The 15661-nt window shown below is 38.6% G+C and overlaps 1 protein-coding gene across 2 annotated transcripts in view; it reads right to left on the reverse strand.

Annotated features, from left to right (window-relative positions):
• The window catches only part of COL22A1 (collagen type XXII alpha 1 chain), a 224729-nt gene that overhangs the window by 72160 nt on the left and 136908 nt on the right, over positions 1-15661 (reverse strand). For both annotated transcript variants that reach the window (XM_090138032.1, XM_090138033.1), the window contains exons 22-24: positions 15206-15259; positions 14440-14493; positions 4084-4137 (exon numbers count right to left, since the gene is read on the reverse strand). In XM_090138032.1, coding sequence (XP_089994158.1) covers positions 4084-4137; positions 14440-14493; positions 15206-15259 — 162 coding nt within the window. The remainder of the gene's footprint in view (positions 1-4083; positions 4138-14439; positions 14494-15205; positions 15260-15661) is intronic.

Consider the following 15661-nt stretch of genomic DNA (forward strand, 5'->3'; position numbering starts at 1 on the left):
TGCAGCTGCTCGGCTCATGGAGCCAGGAGAGTGGCTTAGTGGAACCTGATTTAGGAAAGTTGAATGGCTATTAATACATTTATTAATACATCTTAGTAAATTGTAATAGGAGATTGGACATATGCACCTCCACCATCAATTGCTTCCAATCAAGAAATGTGTAGATTTGTTGCTTAGGGACACGGTTTAGAGAGCAATACTGGGGGTAGCTGAGCAGCTGGACTAGATGACCTTAAAGGTCTTTTTCAACCATAATGATTCTATGATTTTACAATTCTGTGAAGCCCTGCCATAGTAATTCAGTGTCTGAGCCCTCAGTGAGTACTGAGGTATCAACCCCCTTCTTTACTGAGCCAGAAAATGCAGCCCTCATGGCACACCTATATATAGCACATAGTGCCTAACAGCAAATCTCTTGTCTCCACAGGACATCCATCATGCCTAGAAAAGCAGCTGCCTTCAGCCTCTTCTCTGAAATCTTCCTCTCAACAGACAATGGGGTAAATGAGGTACATCAAGATCTCAGGTGGCCACACAGAAAAACACAGCCTCAATGTTGTCCATGCTTAATACTCTTCTACCTATTTCAATTGAAAGTACTTTACAGAAATGTTCATTTTTCAGTCTGCATTTGAACCACCTACTGTAATAGAAGTTTGACCCATGATTAAGTTTCCTACAAACGAGAATAGTGCAAATAAATAATAACAACACAAATATGTGATGTGATCAGATGTCTGTGCCTTTGCTGCAGGAAAATCATTCATATATAGAGAGGAAATAAGACCCAAAGTGTCTACTTCAAGGCTTAATGATGCTGCAAGATGCACCATTTCTAAAGGTCAACAGAAAATAAATGTTCATTTCTGGGGCAGGGCCAGCAGATACAGTGACAACACACTGCAGAGATGATGCCAGTCTGATTCTTAAGGACTGGGTGTCTTTATATTACAGAGTAAGTAGCAAATATGGGTAATATGGAACAAACAAAATCATGGACAGGCCCACCACGACAGCAGATCTAGAAGGAAAAAAAAAAAATCTTAAAATTTAGTTTGAATAGAGCATGTAAGGAAGGAAAAAGGCAAAACTTAGGCTACACAGTTGTCATAGCACATACCCAGGCTAGCTAAGAGGTTGCCTTCTAACTGCTGCCTCAGGATTTGCTACTGTACTGCTTTACTGTAATGTAAAGACACCCAGTCCTTAAGAGTCATACTGGCATCATCTCTGAAGTGGGTTGTCACTGTATCTGCTGGCCCTGCTCCAGAGCATCCCTAAGGCTGGCTGCCTCGCAGTGCTGCCTGTCCCTTCTGTGGCTTCTTGCTGGAACTGGAATGATGGGAATCATTTATCCTGACAAAGCCCAGCAGTAACTGCAGACATTAGGAAAAACTTCTCCAAAGGAGTGGTTAGATGCTAGAACAGGATGAGCAGAGAGGTGGTGGAGTCACCGTCCCTGGAGGTGTTCAAGAAATGTTTAGTTGTTGTACTGGTGGATGTGATTTAGTGGGAAATCTTGGTGATAGGTAGACAGTTGGACTGGATGATCTTAGAGGTCTTTTCCAACCTTGGTGATTGTATGATTCTGTCACTATGCCTGAGTAGACCTGAGTAGGAGGATTGGTTTCCTACCACATGTCACTAGAAAATGCAGTATGTCTCTGAAGGTGTTGAGAAATCAACATCTGTCTCACAGTAATGAAGTGGCTGGCCCACTCTTCCTTGAGATTTCAATGGATACTCAGAATAGGGATCGGGTTAACTGGCATCCTTTTGTGGCTTTCTCTGTGCTTTTCAGAAGCATGGCTTCTAAAGCTCCTATCTCCATTCCATTCTTCTGCCAATTCAGCTTTCAGTGGGAGCAGAAAGGTAAAAAAAATAAATAAATAAAAATAAAAAATTTAATTTAAAAATAGCAGAAGAAAATGAGGTTACTATAGTGTCCTAACCAAGTTTATGTATGGGCAAGTCAAGTTTGGTGGCCCCCAACACCATGGAGACAGCACAGGAAAAGGTGACACAAGACTTCCATAAATCATTTTTAAGAATATATATGTAACTACAATCTAAGGAAACATCCTGGTTATTCTTGGAATATAGTATGATTAAGATAAAATAAAAAAAAGAGAGAAATGCTGATAAAGTGCTTACAAACTTCATGTCACAAAAAATGCTGGTAAGCTGAAAAGTAGTTTAGTCACAAGTTAAACGTAAGCACTTTCTCCAAACAAAAACGTGGAAGATTGCAGTAATATATCCAGGACAATGTGCCACTTCAGGAAAAGGAGCAATATTTTTCCATTCTTACAGTTAGCTGGGAGGAAGAGTCAGTTTACGTATCCCTTGATGGGGCTAGCACACTATGCAGTTTTAATTAACTTCAAATTTGAAAACTTAATTTAGCCTGTGCTGAAAGGAAAACTACTTAATTCTGGGTCAGCAATTCTTTCATATAGGTTTATGAAATTGCTAACACATGCATATACATATTTTGTAAAGTTACAGAGAACTTGAGCTGAGCAAGATGTTGTTTAAGTGGATGGTCAGGTATATCAGAATTAATGAAGGAAGACAAATTTCCCCCAAAAGTAAGGAAAATCTTCTCCCATTTGCTACACACACAGTTCAGATGGCTTGAGGGGATCTTTTAATGTTATTCTGCAGGGGAAATAAAAATAAAAAAATGAATCTGTTGGAAATACTGTCTTCATTCTTCTTGAAGGCTGCTGCTAAAATACTTGCAAACCAGATGCAATACCAAAGGAAGAAGTCTTAAAAGTATATAGACCATTATCAAGTGGTGTGGCAAGGCCAGGTTCCCAGCTGGATACAAGGGTCCTCACCCTCACAGGATCAGAAACCACCAGATTGTATTGCTAGTGGCCTCAGCAGACATGGCTCATTATAAAATGCCTGCTACAGAATTCATGTCTAGATTATGTTCATGCTTACATAGCTTGGCAGAGGAAATAAGTGAAAAATTAGTACCTGCTATCGACTAGAGTGCCATTTATTGCAATATCTCACCAACAGCTGTAGCAGTAGTGGAGGTTCTTTATTTTTGCTCCACACTTAACTGATTATTGTAACAAAATCCCAAAGCCAAAGACCTAGTTTGTTAGCTTATTATTGAAAAAGGAATGGATGAGATACTCAGTTTTCACCTGAGTGGTTGGTGCATCTTCCTTGCTTGAGGACATCCCCAAACATATTTCTCTTATTACAGGGAATGACCCTACACTGTGAGTTGGGTCAACTGAATTTGGCTACAAAGTTAGCAAGAAGCCAAGCCAGAGGCAAGTGTCAGTGCTATTACAGTACACAGCAGCACAAGCTTTTCCAAGGTGGAGTCAAACCCACTTTGTCTATAAGTAATGTACACAGTGCACAGCACTATTTTGTTCTTATGAAGCTACAAATGGTGCAACTTGGAGCATTACCTTGCCAAAAGGGAGCTAATGGGAGTTCATGGGTCATGAACTTCAGACATCGCTCACAACCTTATACATTAGGAGAATAAGCAACAGTTTTAAACTGCTGTGTCTACCTTTCCTAGTAAGCCACTGCCTGACCTCCTCTAACAAGCAGAAATATGACTTTCAAAGCAATGAAAAAGAAGTTGTGCACAAATAAAGGTGCTTTCTGAATAGCAAAAATCTTTAAAACTGTTTCTTCCCTTAAGACTGCAGCACAGGAATCGTATCTGCAGTTACCAGTTCACACTGCCAATAACTCAGGCACTGTCCTAAATATCACAAAACACAGATCTTGCTTTCCCTCCAGAATGATACTGCTCTTACAAAAGCAATGAGAAAGTCACACACAAAACAGCTCCTTATGTCTCCATACAAAAATGCTGAAAAACTCTGGAAGCTGAATGTAATTGACACCAGACTTTTCTCTCTCACTCACATCAGGATAAATCAGTTTGGATCTTAAAGGAGAAAAGCCAGCCTCAAAGACAGTACAGATGAGAAGAGAACAAGGTCATGGCATGCTGCATTGCAGTTCCAAGTCACCTTTTGCCATAAAATACATCTTTCCTAAATATTACTTGAAAATGAAGAAATTGTCACTTACCTGAGGGCCAATCAGGCCATTAATTCCTGGGAATCCAGGTTCTCCCTTCTTACCCTGTGTGTTGAACAGAAAAACAAATCTTAGACACAAGGCAAAAACGGCTTGCTGAGACTTTCCAAAATTTTTTACCCCCAGACTGATACATCATCAGCATGGAAAACACAAGGGCTAGATATAATTATCAGTCACTGGATGTGCAACTCTAGTGGTCTCTGATAAGTGTAATGTCTGTCCAGTTTGTGGATATTTCCACAGTCCAGATTTTGCTCTTGAAAAAAAAAAACCAACAACAATAGTTTGGAAAACTGTGATTGGTTATCCAAGCAGACTCATCTCTGAAGGTACATGAAGGATCATGAAGAACAATTCCTACCCCTAACACATCAAGAAGAAAATGATGTTTAATGCTCACCATTTCTCCCACTTCTAACACAAACTTGTTATTTTCAAGCAAAGAAGATTTCATTGCTTTGAAATCACACCAAAATCAATCTAAATACTTGAGAATTATTTGCAAAGTTTCTATTAAAATATGGTTTATAAAATAAATACTTGATAAATATCGTGAGCTGAATGTAAGTTGAATGGAACCCAGCCTCCTAAGTATGTGCAACAATGGGGAGAATGCCTTTCTAAGCAGTGGCCACACTCCCCAGTACTGCAGAAAATTCAAATTCTCTCCATTATTTCCTTGCATATTCAGATCTACCAAGCCTCAAAGTCTGTATGTAGCCTTCAATCCATAGAGGAGGGTTGGTTTCATGCACCTTTTGGCCTCTATCCCACTCTGCAGTCATAACTGGGTGCTTCATAAAGAGCATCAGAGAATTGACAGTACTGAGATTCAGCCAAGGGTGGTACCACACACAGTAAAAAGCCTCACCCCTCCCCAACCAAGCCAAGCTGTGTCCTTTGTGCTTCCTGCACTGTCTTATGCATAAAGAAAGAAAATAATTAAGAACCCTGGTACATGGATGAATATAAAAGATTCACAGTCTCACAGAAAAGAAGAACACACAAGGCATTTCTAATTGGGGTTGGCATTATCACCAAGGGGCAGAGCTCACCAACTTCTTTGCAATAAAAAAAATTTCCTCCAGAAGAACAGGAGAGTTTCACTGGTGCAAGTAAAGGATAAGCCAAATCTTGGAGCATACCCATGTGGGTAGAATCATAGAATCATTAAGGCTGGAAAAGACCACTTAGATCACCTAGTCCAATCATGCCCACTAAACCATGTCCCTCAGTCACATGGATGCAGCAGATGCGCCTCCCTTTGGGGTTGACCTCAAGTACTAATATAGTAGGGAAAATATCCTATGTGAGGAAAAAGAGGAATAAAAGGCAGAGAAAGGATGCCTGAAGAACTAGAGTTAAAGCAGAAGTTTGGTTTGTTTCTCAACTCAAAAGTTTACTTGCTGTGTTACTTTGGGTAAGTCATATATTCTGTGACTCAGCCTCCTTGTAAAAATAATCTATCCTTCCCTGACATGTAATAGATACTGAATCATTAATACTTCTGAGGTTGTTAGTAATACACTAGGAGGTTACAAGATAAATCATGTAAATATCTGAAAGTCAGAGAAGTGATTTTTCTCCTCATTTCTACTTCTCATCAAAAATGATTTTCTTTTTAGAAGGATATTATAATTAAATAAGTTTTATGTGACTGACTGATGATGTGATTTGTCATGCAGATGTGCAAGTCTGATATATAATTTTTCCTTTATTTTTTTTTACTGAAATAAGTCCAGAAACAATTTATATAATTCTTGTTGACTTAAATGAGTGAAACAAGTAAAACATCACAAGCAAATCATGTTTACATCATATTTTATCTGATTTTGACTAAGTTCAGTTAGCTGAGATGTCAGAATCTGACCTTTTCCATAATTTTTTTCACAATAAAAGTATCATCTCTCATACACAGAAAAGTTTAAAAAGAAAATTAAATGAATTATCATGAAGTGCTTGGGTACCACGAAGAGTTTGCATTCATTACCAAGCTCCTGATATCAACAGGAATCTGCCTAATATACTTAAATACATGCACAATTCATGATAACTCCTTCCACCTTCTCAACATCTGTCACTTCATTCCTTGTCAAAGCCCATTTTAACTTCAGGGTCTCATGTTACCACATGAATCAACACGTTTTCTAGATAAAGACTCTAGATGGATTTTGCCAACTGCCAAAGTGACCACAGAAGACACCCTATTAAAATATTTGTATAAAATATTAAAATTAAAATATTTGCACCTCATCTTACAATGTGTTGCAACTTAGGTTCCATTTAGAAACATGAATTCAGAGAGCACAACTGAATACAGAGCAGAAACTTGATATATAATTGATACAACCCTTTTGACAACATTTTGAAGGAGCATAATGGTATTAGCTCCCTAAGTAATCACCTTAAATCATAGAATCAGAATTATTTGAGTTGGAAGGATCTTTTAAAGGGTCATCCAGTTCAACCTCAAATCAGATACTGAAAGCTGGAGACCGTGAGTACACAATGGTACTTCATATGACACCATAATGACTGATTGTCATGATGTTGGCTGGAATAGAGGCCTGAATGATGCCATATTTTAGATTCTTGATGTGATAACACAGGGATTAGTTGTTGCAGAGTATAGCCATGAACTTTTCAGCTCCTCACCCTGCTCTGAAAGCAAGGAGCAGGGGGCACAAGGTAGTAGGAGAGGACAGAAGCAGGACAGATGGCCCAAACTGACCAAAGAAATATAATATACCAGCAATAAAAGCTGGAGAAAAGAAAGAGAAAGCAGGGAACACTCGGAGTTGGTAGCATTTGTCTTCTCAAGAAGTGGTTTCACGTGATGAGTCCTGCTTTCCTCAAAGTGCTGAACATCTGTCTGCCAATGGGAAGGAGTGAATGATTTCCTGGTTTTGCTTTGCTTGAGCATACATCTTCTGCTTCATTACCGCCCATGAGTTCTTGCACTTTTATCTTTCCAATGCTCTTCCTCTTCCCACTTGGGGAGAGTAGGCAAGCACCTGTCCACAACACTGATGCATGACTGGTGCTCAGGACAGCAAAATCCCAATGAGACTCTTAGTGTTGCAACTGAAAAGATGTGAGTAATGCACAAGGATCTTATATTTGTGGTCCATTAAAGTTGTATGACTTTAATGACTTTGTAACTTAAGAGCATTGTCTAGTTGTGGTTTTCTGAATATGCTGCATTTCAGAAATCTGGTCCCATATGATAAAATTATTTGGGTAAGCTAAGGAACAAGTAGCAGCTACAGCTTCTTCCTGAGGTGTTCTTAAAAGCTGAGAAAGGGGAGGAAGGACAAATTTTGCCTCCTGGGATAAGTATATACTAGCTGCTCTGTTTCCACACATTGGCCAGGCACACTAATCTGCAGCAGCAATAACAGATGTGAAAGGAGCCTATCCTTTTCTTGAGTATAATACCGAAAAACTTTGCTGCTTTTCAAAACACCAAGAAATCCCTTACAGCAGCATATAATTATATTGACACAGAGACTGAGAGTGTAATTTCCCATTGTGAAGGGAACATTTTAGCTGCTCAGAGGTTAGCCAAAATCAAACTACAACAGAGTTACTCCATAATATTACAGCCTGTCTGGAAAGTACAAAAATACTTGCTGGGCGAAATTATACCTATGAGAGCAATGCTCAGTGAAATGTCACATCGCCTAATAATATGACAGAGAAAACTAGCAATTATGCTCTGTTACTTATGGCAAGAATCAGCTAAGTGTGTAAGAACGTCTACCCTTCCACTTTGTGAAATATGTTATTTGTCTTCATCAGCAATTTGAATAATAGCACAGTTAAAAATGTGCTTTATTGGAAATGTGTTTACCTCAGTGACAGTTATAGTTTATTTTTGGATTTAATCTACACCATCAATCCTTTCTTCCTTCTTTCTATTCATTTACCTAATTTCTACTTCTGTGCTGCTGAACTTCACACAGGGAAGGCAAAATCACCTGAACAGTTCAAGCACCCCCCAAATACATATAAACACAACTAACCTTTGGAAACTGGCATACAGAAGACATAGAAACAGGGGGAATTGATAGCTTCACACTGCTAGGAAGGAAATTTGGAAAGGCTTTAGCCTGTTTCTTCTCTTGCTATGCAATACCCTAAACAGCTGTATATTCTCATAGCACGGTTATCACTGAGATTTGGCCCCAACAACAGAGCTTTTGGTATAAAATACATAGAGAGAACCTTAACTGTGAACAGTATAACTGCTAGCATAAATGCCAGCTGTTTTCTATGTAAACTAGGTCAGATGATAGGATTATGACTTTCAGTCATGTTACTTTACCTCTATATAAACAGTAGTGGTAACCAATAGTTGAACTCCCTAAAGGCATCATGCTTTTACAGGCTCCATATGCACTGAACAAAAGCAGTAAATTAAGAATCAAGAGCATCTTCTTGGCTTGAGGATGCAAATACCATTGGGGATGGCCAGCATGTGGTTGATTACATGGAAGTGCTATAATAAAGAGAAATAAAAAACCTACTGGATTACTGGGTGTTAAGAGAAGTCACATCTTTGAACTGTCTCTTTCCAAAAAGTCTGCCTTGTTTGCTGGGAAAACTGTTTTTCATCTGGATTATCTCCCTAATGTTGGTATCTCTGGGGGAGGATGTGCTATCAGCACTTTCTTTCCCAATTCAAGTTATGAGAAGCCAGAACAGGAATATCACAGGCAACAACTCACCTAAAGAGGAGAGAGGTCGACGAGGGGAAAGTCTAATACCTGTATTTCTGTCCTGCTATTAAAACAGAAAGAAGAGTTCAGTAGCCCCCAGAGATCTGGAAAATTTATCTCCTACATTACAGCTAACAGTGATAAACCTTTCAAGTACTGGGATTCAAGTACTGGGAAGTGTTTTTTAACACCTCTCTTCTGGGTGGAGGGTGTGCCCTGAATTCAATAATCCCCAGTTTTAACAGAACCCTTCAGACTAAATTGTAAAACAAATATGTAGCACTTATTGAGACTCACAGCCTTGTTAATCTGGTTGTAAAGAGTCAAGAAAGCTGTTAAGCTTTTTGTGCTGCTCTGATTTCAGGGATAAACATTCAGGGGATGTGAACCCCGGCAGATGAAAACATGCTGAAACATGACAGTTGAATTAAAGACACAGAAGACCCCCTTAAGTAATTCATTCTTGGAGCTGCACTCGTTCCTCTTGCCTACAGCCTGACAGAATGTGATCCTGAACTTCAGAATTCACTCATGAAAGAAGGATCTTGCAGTATATTTTTTACGTTATCTCTGACATCCAACCAACTCCCATTCTATGCTTGACTCTGCACAAATTATCTTGTGCACCAAGTCGAAAAAGGTGGAATTACTTATCAGTCTGATTCAGGTACATTGAAGTCTTAATCATAGATAAGGAAATTCATTAAAGAGTACAATTTTTAAAACATATTTTCCATCAAGAATTTTTTTTTTCCCCCCCACAAGACCATTCTTACTATTCTATGAGACTTGTATTTTTTAGTGTTTTTCACCATTCTTTGAGAATGGGAAAATTCTGACAATACAAATTTAGAAAACTAGGCTGCAATGCATCACATCTGAAGTCAGTCTAGGTAGATGCTACCTCACACCTAAATGGAAAGTAATCTTCTAGGATAAGTAAGTGTTTTCCCTTGGTTTGTTTATCAAAATTTCAATCATTTGAATGAAATTGCACCATTTCAGTTGGATGGACTTTTTTCTCTATATTTATTTGGAGCACATTTCAGAAGAACCCCGTGCTTAGTCTAGATTACACGAAGGTCTGTATGCTTTTCATGAGCGTATCAGAGAAGCACCTTTTGTGTCTGTCATGAAAGAAAGGTTAGGATTATTTCCATTATTTCTAACAATAAGACGTGTCAAAAGACTTTGAAGTAGAATCAGAGTACTTCAAACTCTCCTCCATTTCTCAGGAAGAAGACAGAAAGAGAGGAGAATAAAAGAAGAAGACCTAAAATGAATCCAGATTCTCAGTGTTCTCTTTTTTTTTTTTTTTTTTCCAGGCAATTTTAGTAAAATCAGAGAAGGAGTACTGTCTGTCACTGAATGGTCTTAGGGACGGATGAGAAGAGCAATGCTTTGTTCTTTGCACTGTGTGCAATCAATATGAGGGTATTGTTGTCAAAATATAGACCTCGGGTGCCAGGCACTTGGAAGCAGCTGGCCAATAAAAAGAACATAATTCAGTTGTGTGGTTTAGGTTGGAATTGTTATCCCTTCCTCCCAAGACAAGTTTGGAAGATAGAAGTGAATTATCAGATTAGCAGTTCAGCAGAGGTACTGAGGGGATTATGCAAAATTTTTTTGTATCCATAAAAGACTTCAAGATCTGCAACTAAGCCAGGCTAGTGGAGAAGTTCTTTTAAACGTATAAATGATGATTTGCCTTCCCAACCTACGCTCTTCTTAGCATGTTGCCACTGTTGTGTCACCACACAAGATGTGTGCAGCCCTCCTATTAGCTTCTGTGTTGAAGATCTGTGTCTGGAAGTATGCATTATTACATTGAAAATACACTGTACACAGTAGTGCTCCTAGGAATGAGCTGCAGGAGGAAGAGGTTCATATACAGCAAGGTGAGCTTCTGATAAATTTGGCAATCACATTGCTGCAATACCATCAATTATTTTTTTTTAAACCATAACACCTCCTCCACTTCCTGCTTAATTTTTCCAAATAAAGCAATAGGAAGGTAATCAATCATACCCATAGGTCAGCTTGGGAACAACTTCTCTCTAAAGCCAGCCAGAGTCCAGTAGAATCTACTTCAGAGACAGCCCCTGCTGTCTCAGACTGCATCCTCTTGCAGAGCAGTGATTCCAGCCTTCAGGAACACTTTCTAGGACTCACTAGTTACCTCTGTGCTTTCAAGAGCAGATGTGAGCATCATGATCTGCTGTCCACAGCTTCTGAAAGAGCACAGTGGTGCTCTACGTTCCTTGGAGGAGTCTACATAACACACTTGGTGTCCATAGACAGCAATCCTTATTTGGTGGTGAGGCACCAAATGCAAAATATATGCATTACCCTGGTCAGAAGCCCTGGGCCATCAGAAGCCCTGATGATCAGTGTTCACCCCCCCTGGTTGTTCAGTCACGTTTCTGTGAAACATAAGCAGAACATTCTGCAGCTGCTCCAAGAATTGTACAGTCTAAGCAGGAGTGATTGGAAAAGTCTTATTTTGGACAAAAAGCACAATAAGTGCCTTTATATGAAAGATTAAGTTTGCAATAATCATTTTAAGAAATTAATCCTCCACTTCCTTTCCTATAACACAAATGGTGTCTCGGTAAATCATGTGCCTTATTTACTGCCAACTATGTTAACCCACATATTCTTTTATTTCTTCGGCAGTAACTGGAAATCAAAGTTCATGCCAAAAGAATATCATGCTTCCTTTTTTCTTAGAAATCTTTCTGAAAACTATGACTCTGCTCTTGTTGGCCAGACTATCATTAGGATATTTGGCACAATATGTCATCTTCTGTGAAATTTCATTTACACTGTGTAGGTGGCCCCAGCATCATATTTATGACATCAACCAACAATGGCTTTGTCTTCACAGACCTCAAAAACTTCCACTTCCAGTGGATTGTATTATGAGGCACACACTCCCCTATAAAATTGCTCTAAACATTTTTAGTCCATAAGTAGCCTATGTCAGTTGCACTACAGCTAATTAAAATGCTGCAGCCTTCTAAGAACTCCAACAGAAAATTGTATGTACCCATACATGTCAGGACACACATGTGTGTGCATCATCTTCATCTGAACCTCAACTGTGGACCATATGGCCAAGCTGAAGTTGAACCATACTGCAAAACAATAACTGTTCTACATCAAGCCTCTCTTTGCAGCATGTTACTTGAGAGTGTCCTGAAGTCAAGCAGATCAGAAGCTGGAATTTACCCCTGCACTGTAATCTGTCCATTATGTTACAAGATAATAATGCAGAACAGTTATATTGTCCCTCAAGAATGAAATTTTCAAGATATATAAACTGCTATAACATCACATCCTGAAACTTCACCTGTATAAAATTCCACCTGTATAAAGCAGTAGAGGGATCAACCAAGTAGATAGTGAATTTCATCTGTTCAACACAAGATCTACTAATAACACTGGAAAGGAGACCCAAATCTGCCATTGGCTATTTTTGACTTTCTGTCCTCACCAGAACATGGAAGGCTACACCTATGTTAGCAAATACAATGGGCCAGGGTAAGTGCAAAGATCACAGACATCTATGTTTGTACAGCCAAACTCTCCCTTTCACAAAGAAGAATGTCCTTTTATCATGTAGAGACATTTGGGGGAGACAGCTTCTTGGCATGACTCACAGCTGTGCTGTGAAACATGGTTAGAGTTAAACCCATGCTCTCACTACTGCTTTAGTTCTGTTTGGTGTGCTCACACTGTTATCTAACCATACACACCTGCCACTATTTACAGCAGACACAGAGATGAAGAGATGTGACTAATGTCTTGCAACAACACAGGGCTGGACTCACAACCAAACTCCAGCATCGTGACCACATCCTCACAATGCTGTGGCTTCAGAACCAGCTTTTATCTCACATCCAGTCATTTAAAAAAAGACTTTAATAGATACTTGCAAATATTTCTGTCCATGGCATTTTAAGTTCCACAGTTTTTTTAGAGAAATACTTGTTCTTGCAGCCAAATTTATGAGAGATAGTAATCAATGCCTGGATCCATGCTTAAACAAGAACTGTGCTAATGGTGAATAGCAGCATCTGCTAATCAGGTCTCTCTCCTACATCTGTAGGTTAGCCATGTAGCTCTGCCAACCTCAAGGTTTTGATTCAGCTCAGATATTTAATCATTGAATAGTGGTTTTTAATTAAAAAAAATATATCTATCACCTAAGATGCTTGGTGACTAATAAGGACCCTCAGGAAAAGTAACCAGCTAGACACAACAGAGTCAGGGAAACATTCAAACTCAGTGTGTATCAAATGACATTTCCAATCAAATGATCATTAGCAGGAGCATTTTGTATTGTGTGGCAGACCCTGACAGATCACTGTCCTTTACTCAGCTAATATGCTTTATTAATGTTATTCGAAAAGCAATGTTTCACAGCAGGCTTTAAAACCAGGCCAAATCAGAGCTTGTCAACTCATAAGTAAAGCACAGCAAAGTTATTTGCAAAAGCCATAATCTGATATTTTTCTAAACACTAGAAGACTACAAAAAAGCAGGTAAATGACCTTTTCCACTGTAGCATTAACATGAAGACTGCAAGCATCATCTTCTCCAGCAGAAGATTCTTAAAAGCCTAGCATACTTTTCAATTCAATATCATGCAACTCAACTGGAAGTCTGCAGAAAACCATCTACCAAAAAATGTATGTCAAAGTTGTATTGTCCTCTGCCTTCCCATATTCACATTAGTGTTCTCAAGATGAAACAAAAACAGAATGGCTTCACTTTGTAATATGTATTCTAAGCATCTCTGGAGTTCATTTCCAAGACAACAGCATTTCTCTGAAATTTCAACCTGTCCATCTTATTAGTGGCTCTACATTCAGATTCATATCTCAGTAGGGGTGATACTATTCTAAGTTTCACTTGCAGCAAGACTCTATTTTTACATTTTTAGGAATTAAAGCTTTTTTAAGAGTCTTCCAATCCATTTTCCACCTAAAATGAGGTGATTTTTTTAGGTCAGTTTCCAAGGCTTGGCAAGTTGAAAAATAGCTTCTATGAGATTTCCATAGAAAATTCTAGCAGATTTTACATTCTTGTAGCATTTACCAATAAGCATGGCACAAAGTGATATTTGTCAGTGCTCAAAATATATTTCCAGCAGATTTTTATTTTTTCTTATTAGTCACTGCTTTTTCTATAGAAAATATTTTGCTTTGTTTTTGAAAGACTAACCATTTGGCTGAGTATGACTTAGGAATATTCCTTTAGAAAATAAAGTTTCCATTAATTCTACCTCTGATAACCATCAATATAATTAACGTAGGATCCCATGGGGAAGAGGAGTAAGAATCATCTTGACAGCAAGGAACAGAGACAAAGAGAGGAGAGCAAAGGACAAGAAAGAAAATTTCTCAGGGCAACAGGGCATTGCAATACAGTTTGTGGAATCCAAGAGGTACTGAATGTTGCTGGACCATAAAGAGGGAATAGGAAAAAGGATCCAGGCTTCAAGGATCCTTAAATAAATGGAAAAGTATACATAAAATGAGTAAAAATACCAATACTTACTGAACAATGCTGTCCCTGGCCTACTGAGACTTAACATTAAATAAAAAGAGCAACTCACCCTTTGACCTGGTAAACCTGGGACTCCAGGCTTGCCCTCTAGACCAGCCTCTCCCTTTAAAAGTAAAAATATTTTTAGAAGGTTAACCAACTAAGAAAAACTAATGAACTTTTAAACTGTTTCCTAATAATGATGGGCTACAGTTACTGCGTGGCACTTAGACAACACTTATCTGATAGTTATGTTGTCCTGTGAGAAGAAGAGAATAAGAAAATGGGATACAGAAAAATGACAATTCCTTGATTAAATACAAAGTACACAACAGTGTTTAAATCACATAGTCAAAATCAGATTTACCTAAGTAAACCTTCACAACGCAATCAATTTTACAAAATCAATCAACAGTGTAACAAGGAAAAATTAAAAAGTGAGGAAATACAGACTATGTGCAAATCAGGCAGCAGTCTAATGTGAAATTTACTACATAGTTGTGTTATATAACGTACCTGGAAGACACAAATAAGTTAAAAAAATGCAAGTGTGCCTAAATTATTGCTAATACTGTGTTGTATTCCTTGCTGAGATACAAACACACATACCCACCTCTTATTATAGCTGGGACATTGTGGGGTAAAGCCAACCCCCTTGCAGCAAACATTCTTTGATCATCAGTCTATGACAGCTTACAGGTTTTTCTGGTGAAGAAAACTGTGGGCAATGTATAAGACCTCAGTGCCTGGGTAATGTATAATGTTGTGCATGTATGCCTCACATCAGTCTGTGTTTCAGTTTCTGAGGACTGTAAGCAGTAAGAGAAACTACTTACTGGGAGTCCAGGAAGTCCAGGTTGGCCTTGAGGTCCTCGTGGGCCAGGCTCTCCCTGCAGAAAGAAGTTAAGAAAAAAAAGGATTAAAATATTGGCAGGAAAAATCATATGGTTCTCATACAAGTAAGCTGTACAAGACCTACACCACCCCTCTCCTCATTGTTCCCAAAGCAGCAGTACAGAGACCAGCTGATTTAATTCTTAGCTACTTGAATTACCAGCACTGATTGCAGTGCATGCAGAATGATCCATCCATGCCTAGTCATCATTTAACCATAACTGACTCTCTCTTCCTCAAAGGTTGTAAGTTAACAAAGACACTGGGATACCCTGGATATTCCAGATACAGTTTCACAGAATCACAGAATCACAGAATTCTGAGCGATAACTTTTATATTAACACTGTCCAAGATTTGAAGAATTGAGTAGCTCAATCTTTCCAATTTACACTTGTCA

Source organism: Phasianus colchicus, chromosome 3 (assembly GCF_987193195.1).
Source record: "Phasianus colchicus chromosome 3, bPhaCol1.hap1.1, whole genome shotgun sequence".
In the NCBI taxonomy this organism is placed as follows: domain Eukaryota; kingdom Metazoa; phylum Chordata; class Aves; order Galliformes; family Phasianidae; genus Phasianus; species Phasianus colchicus.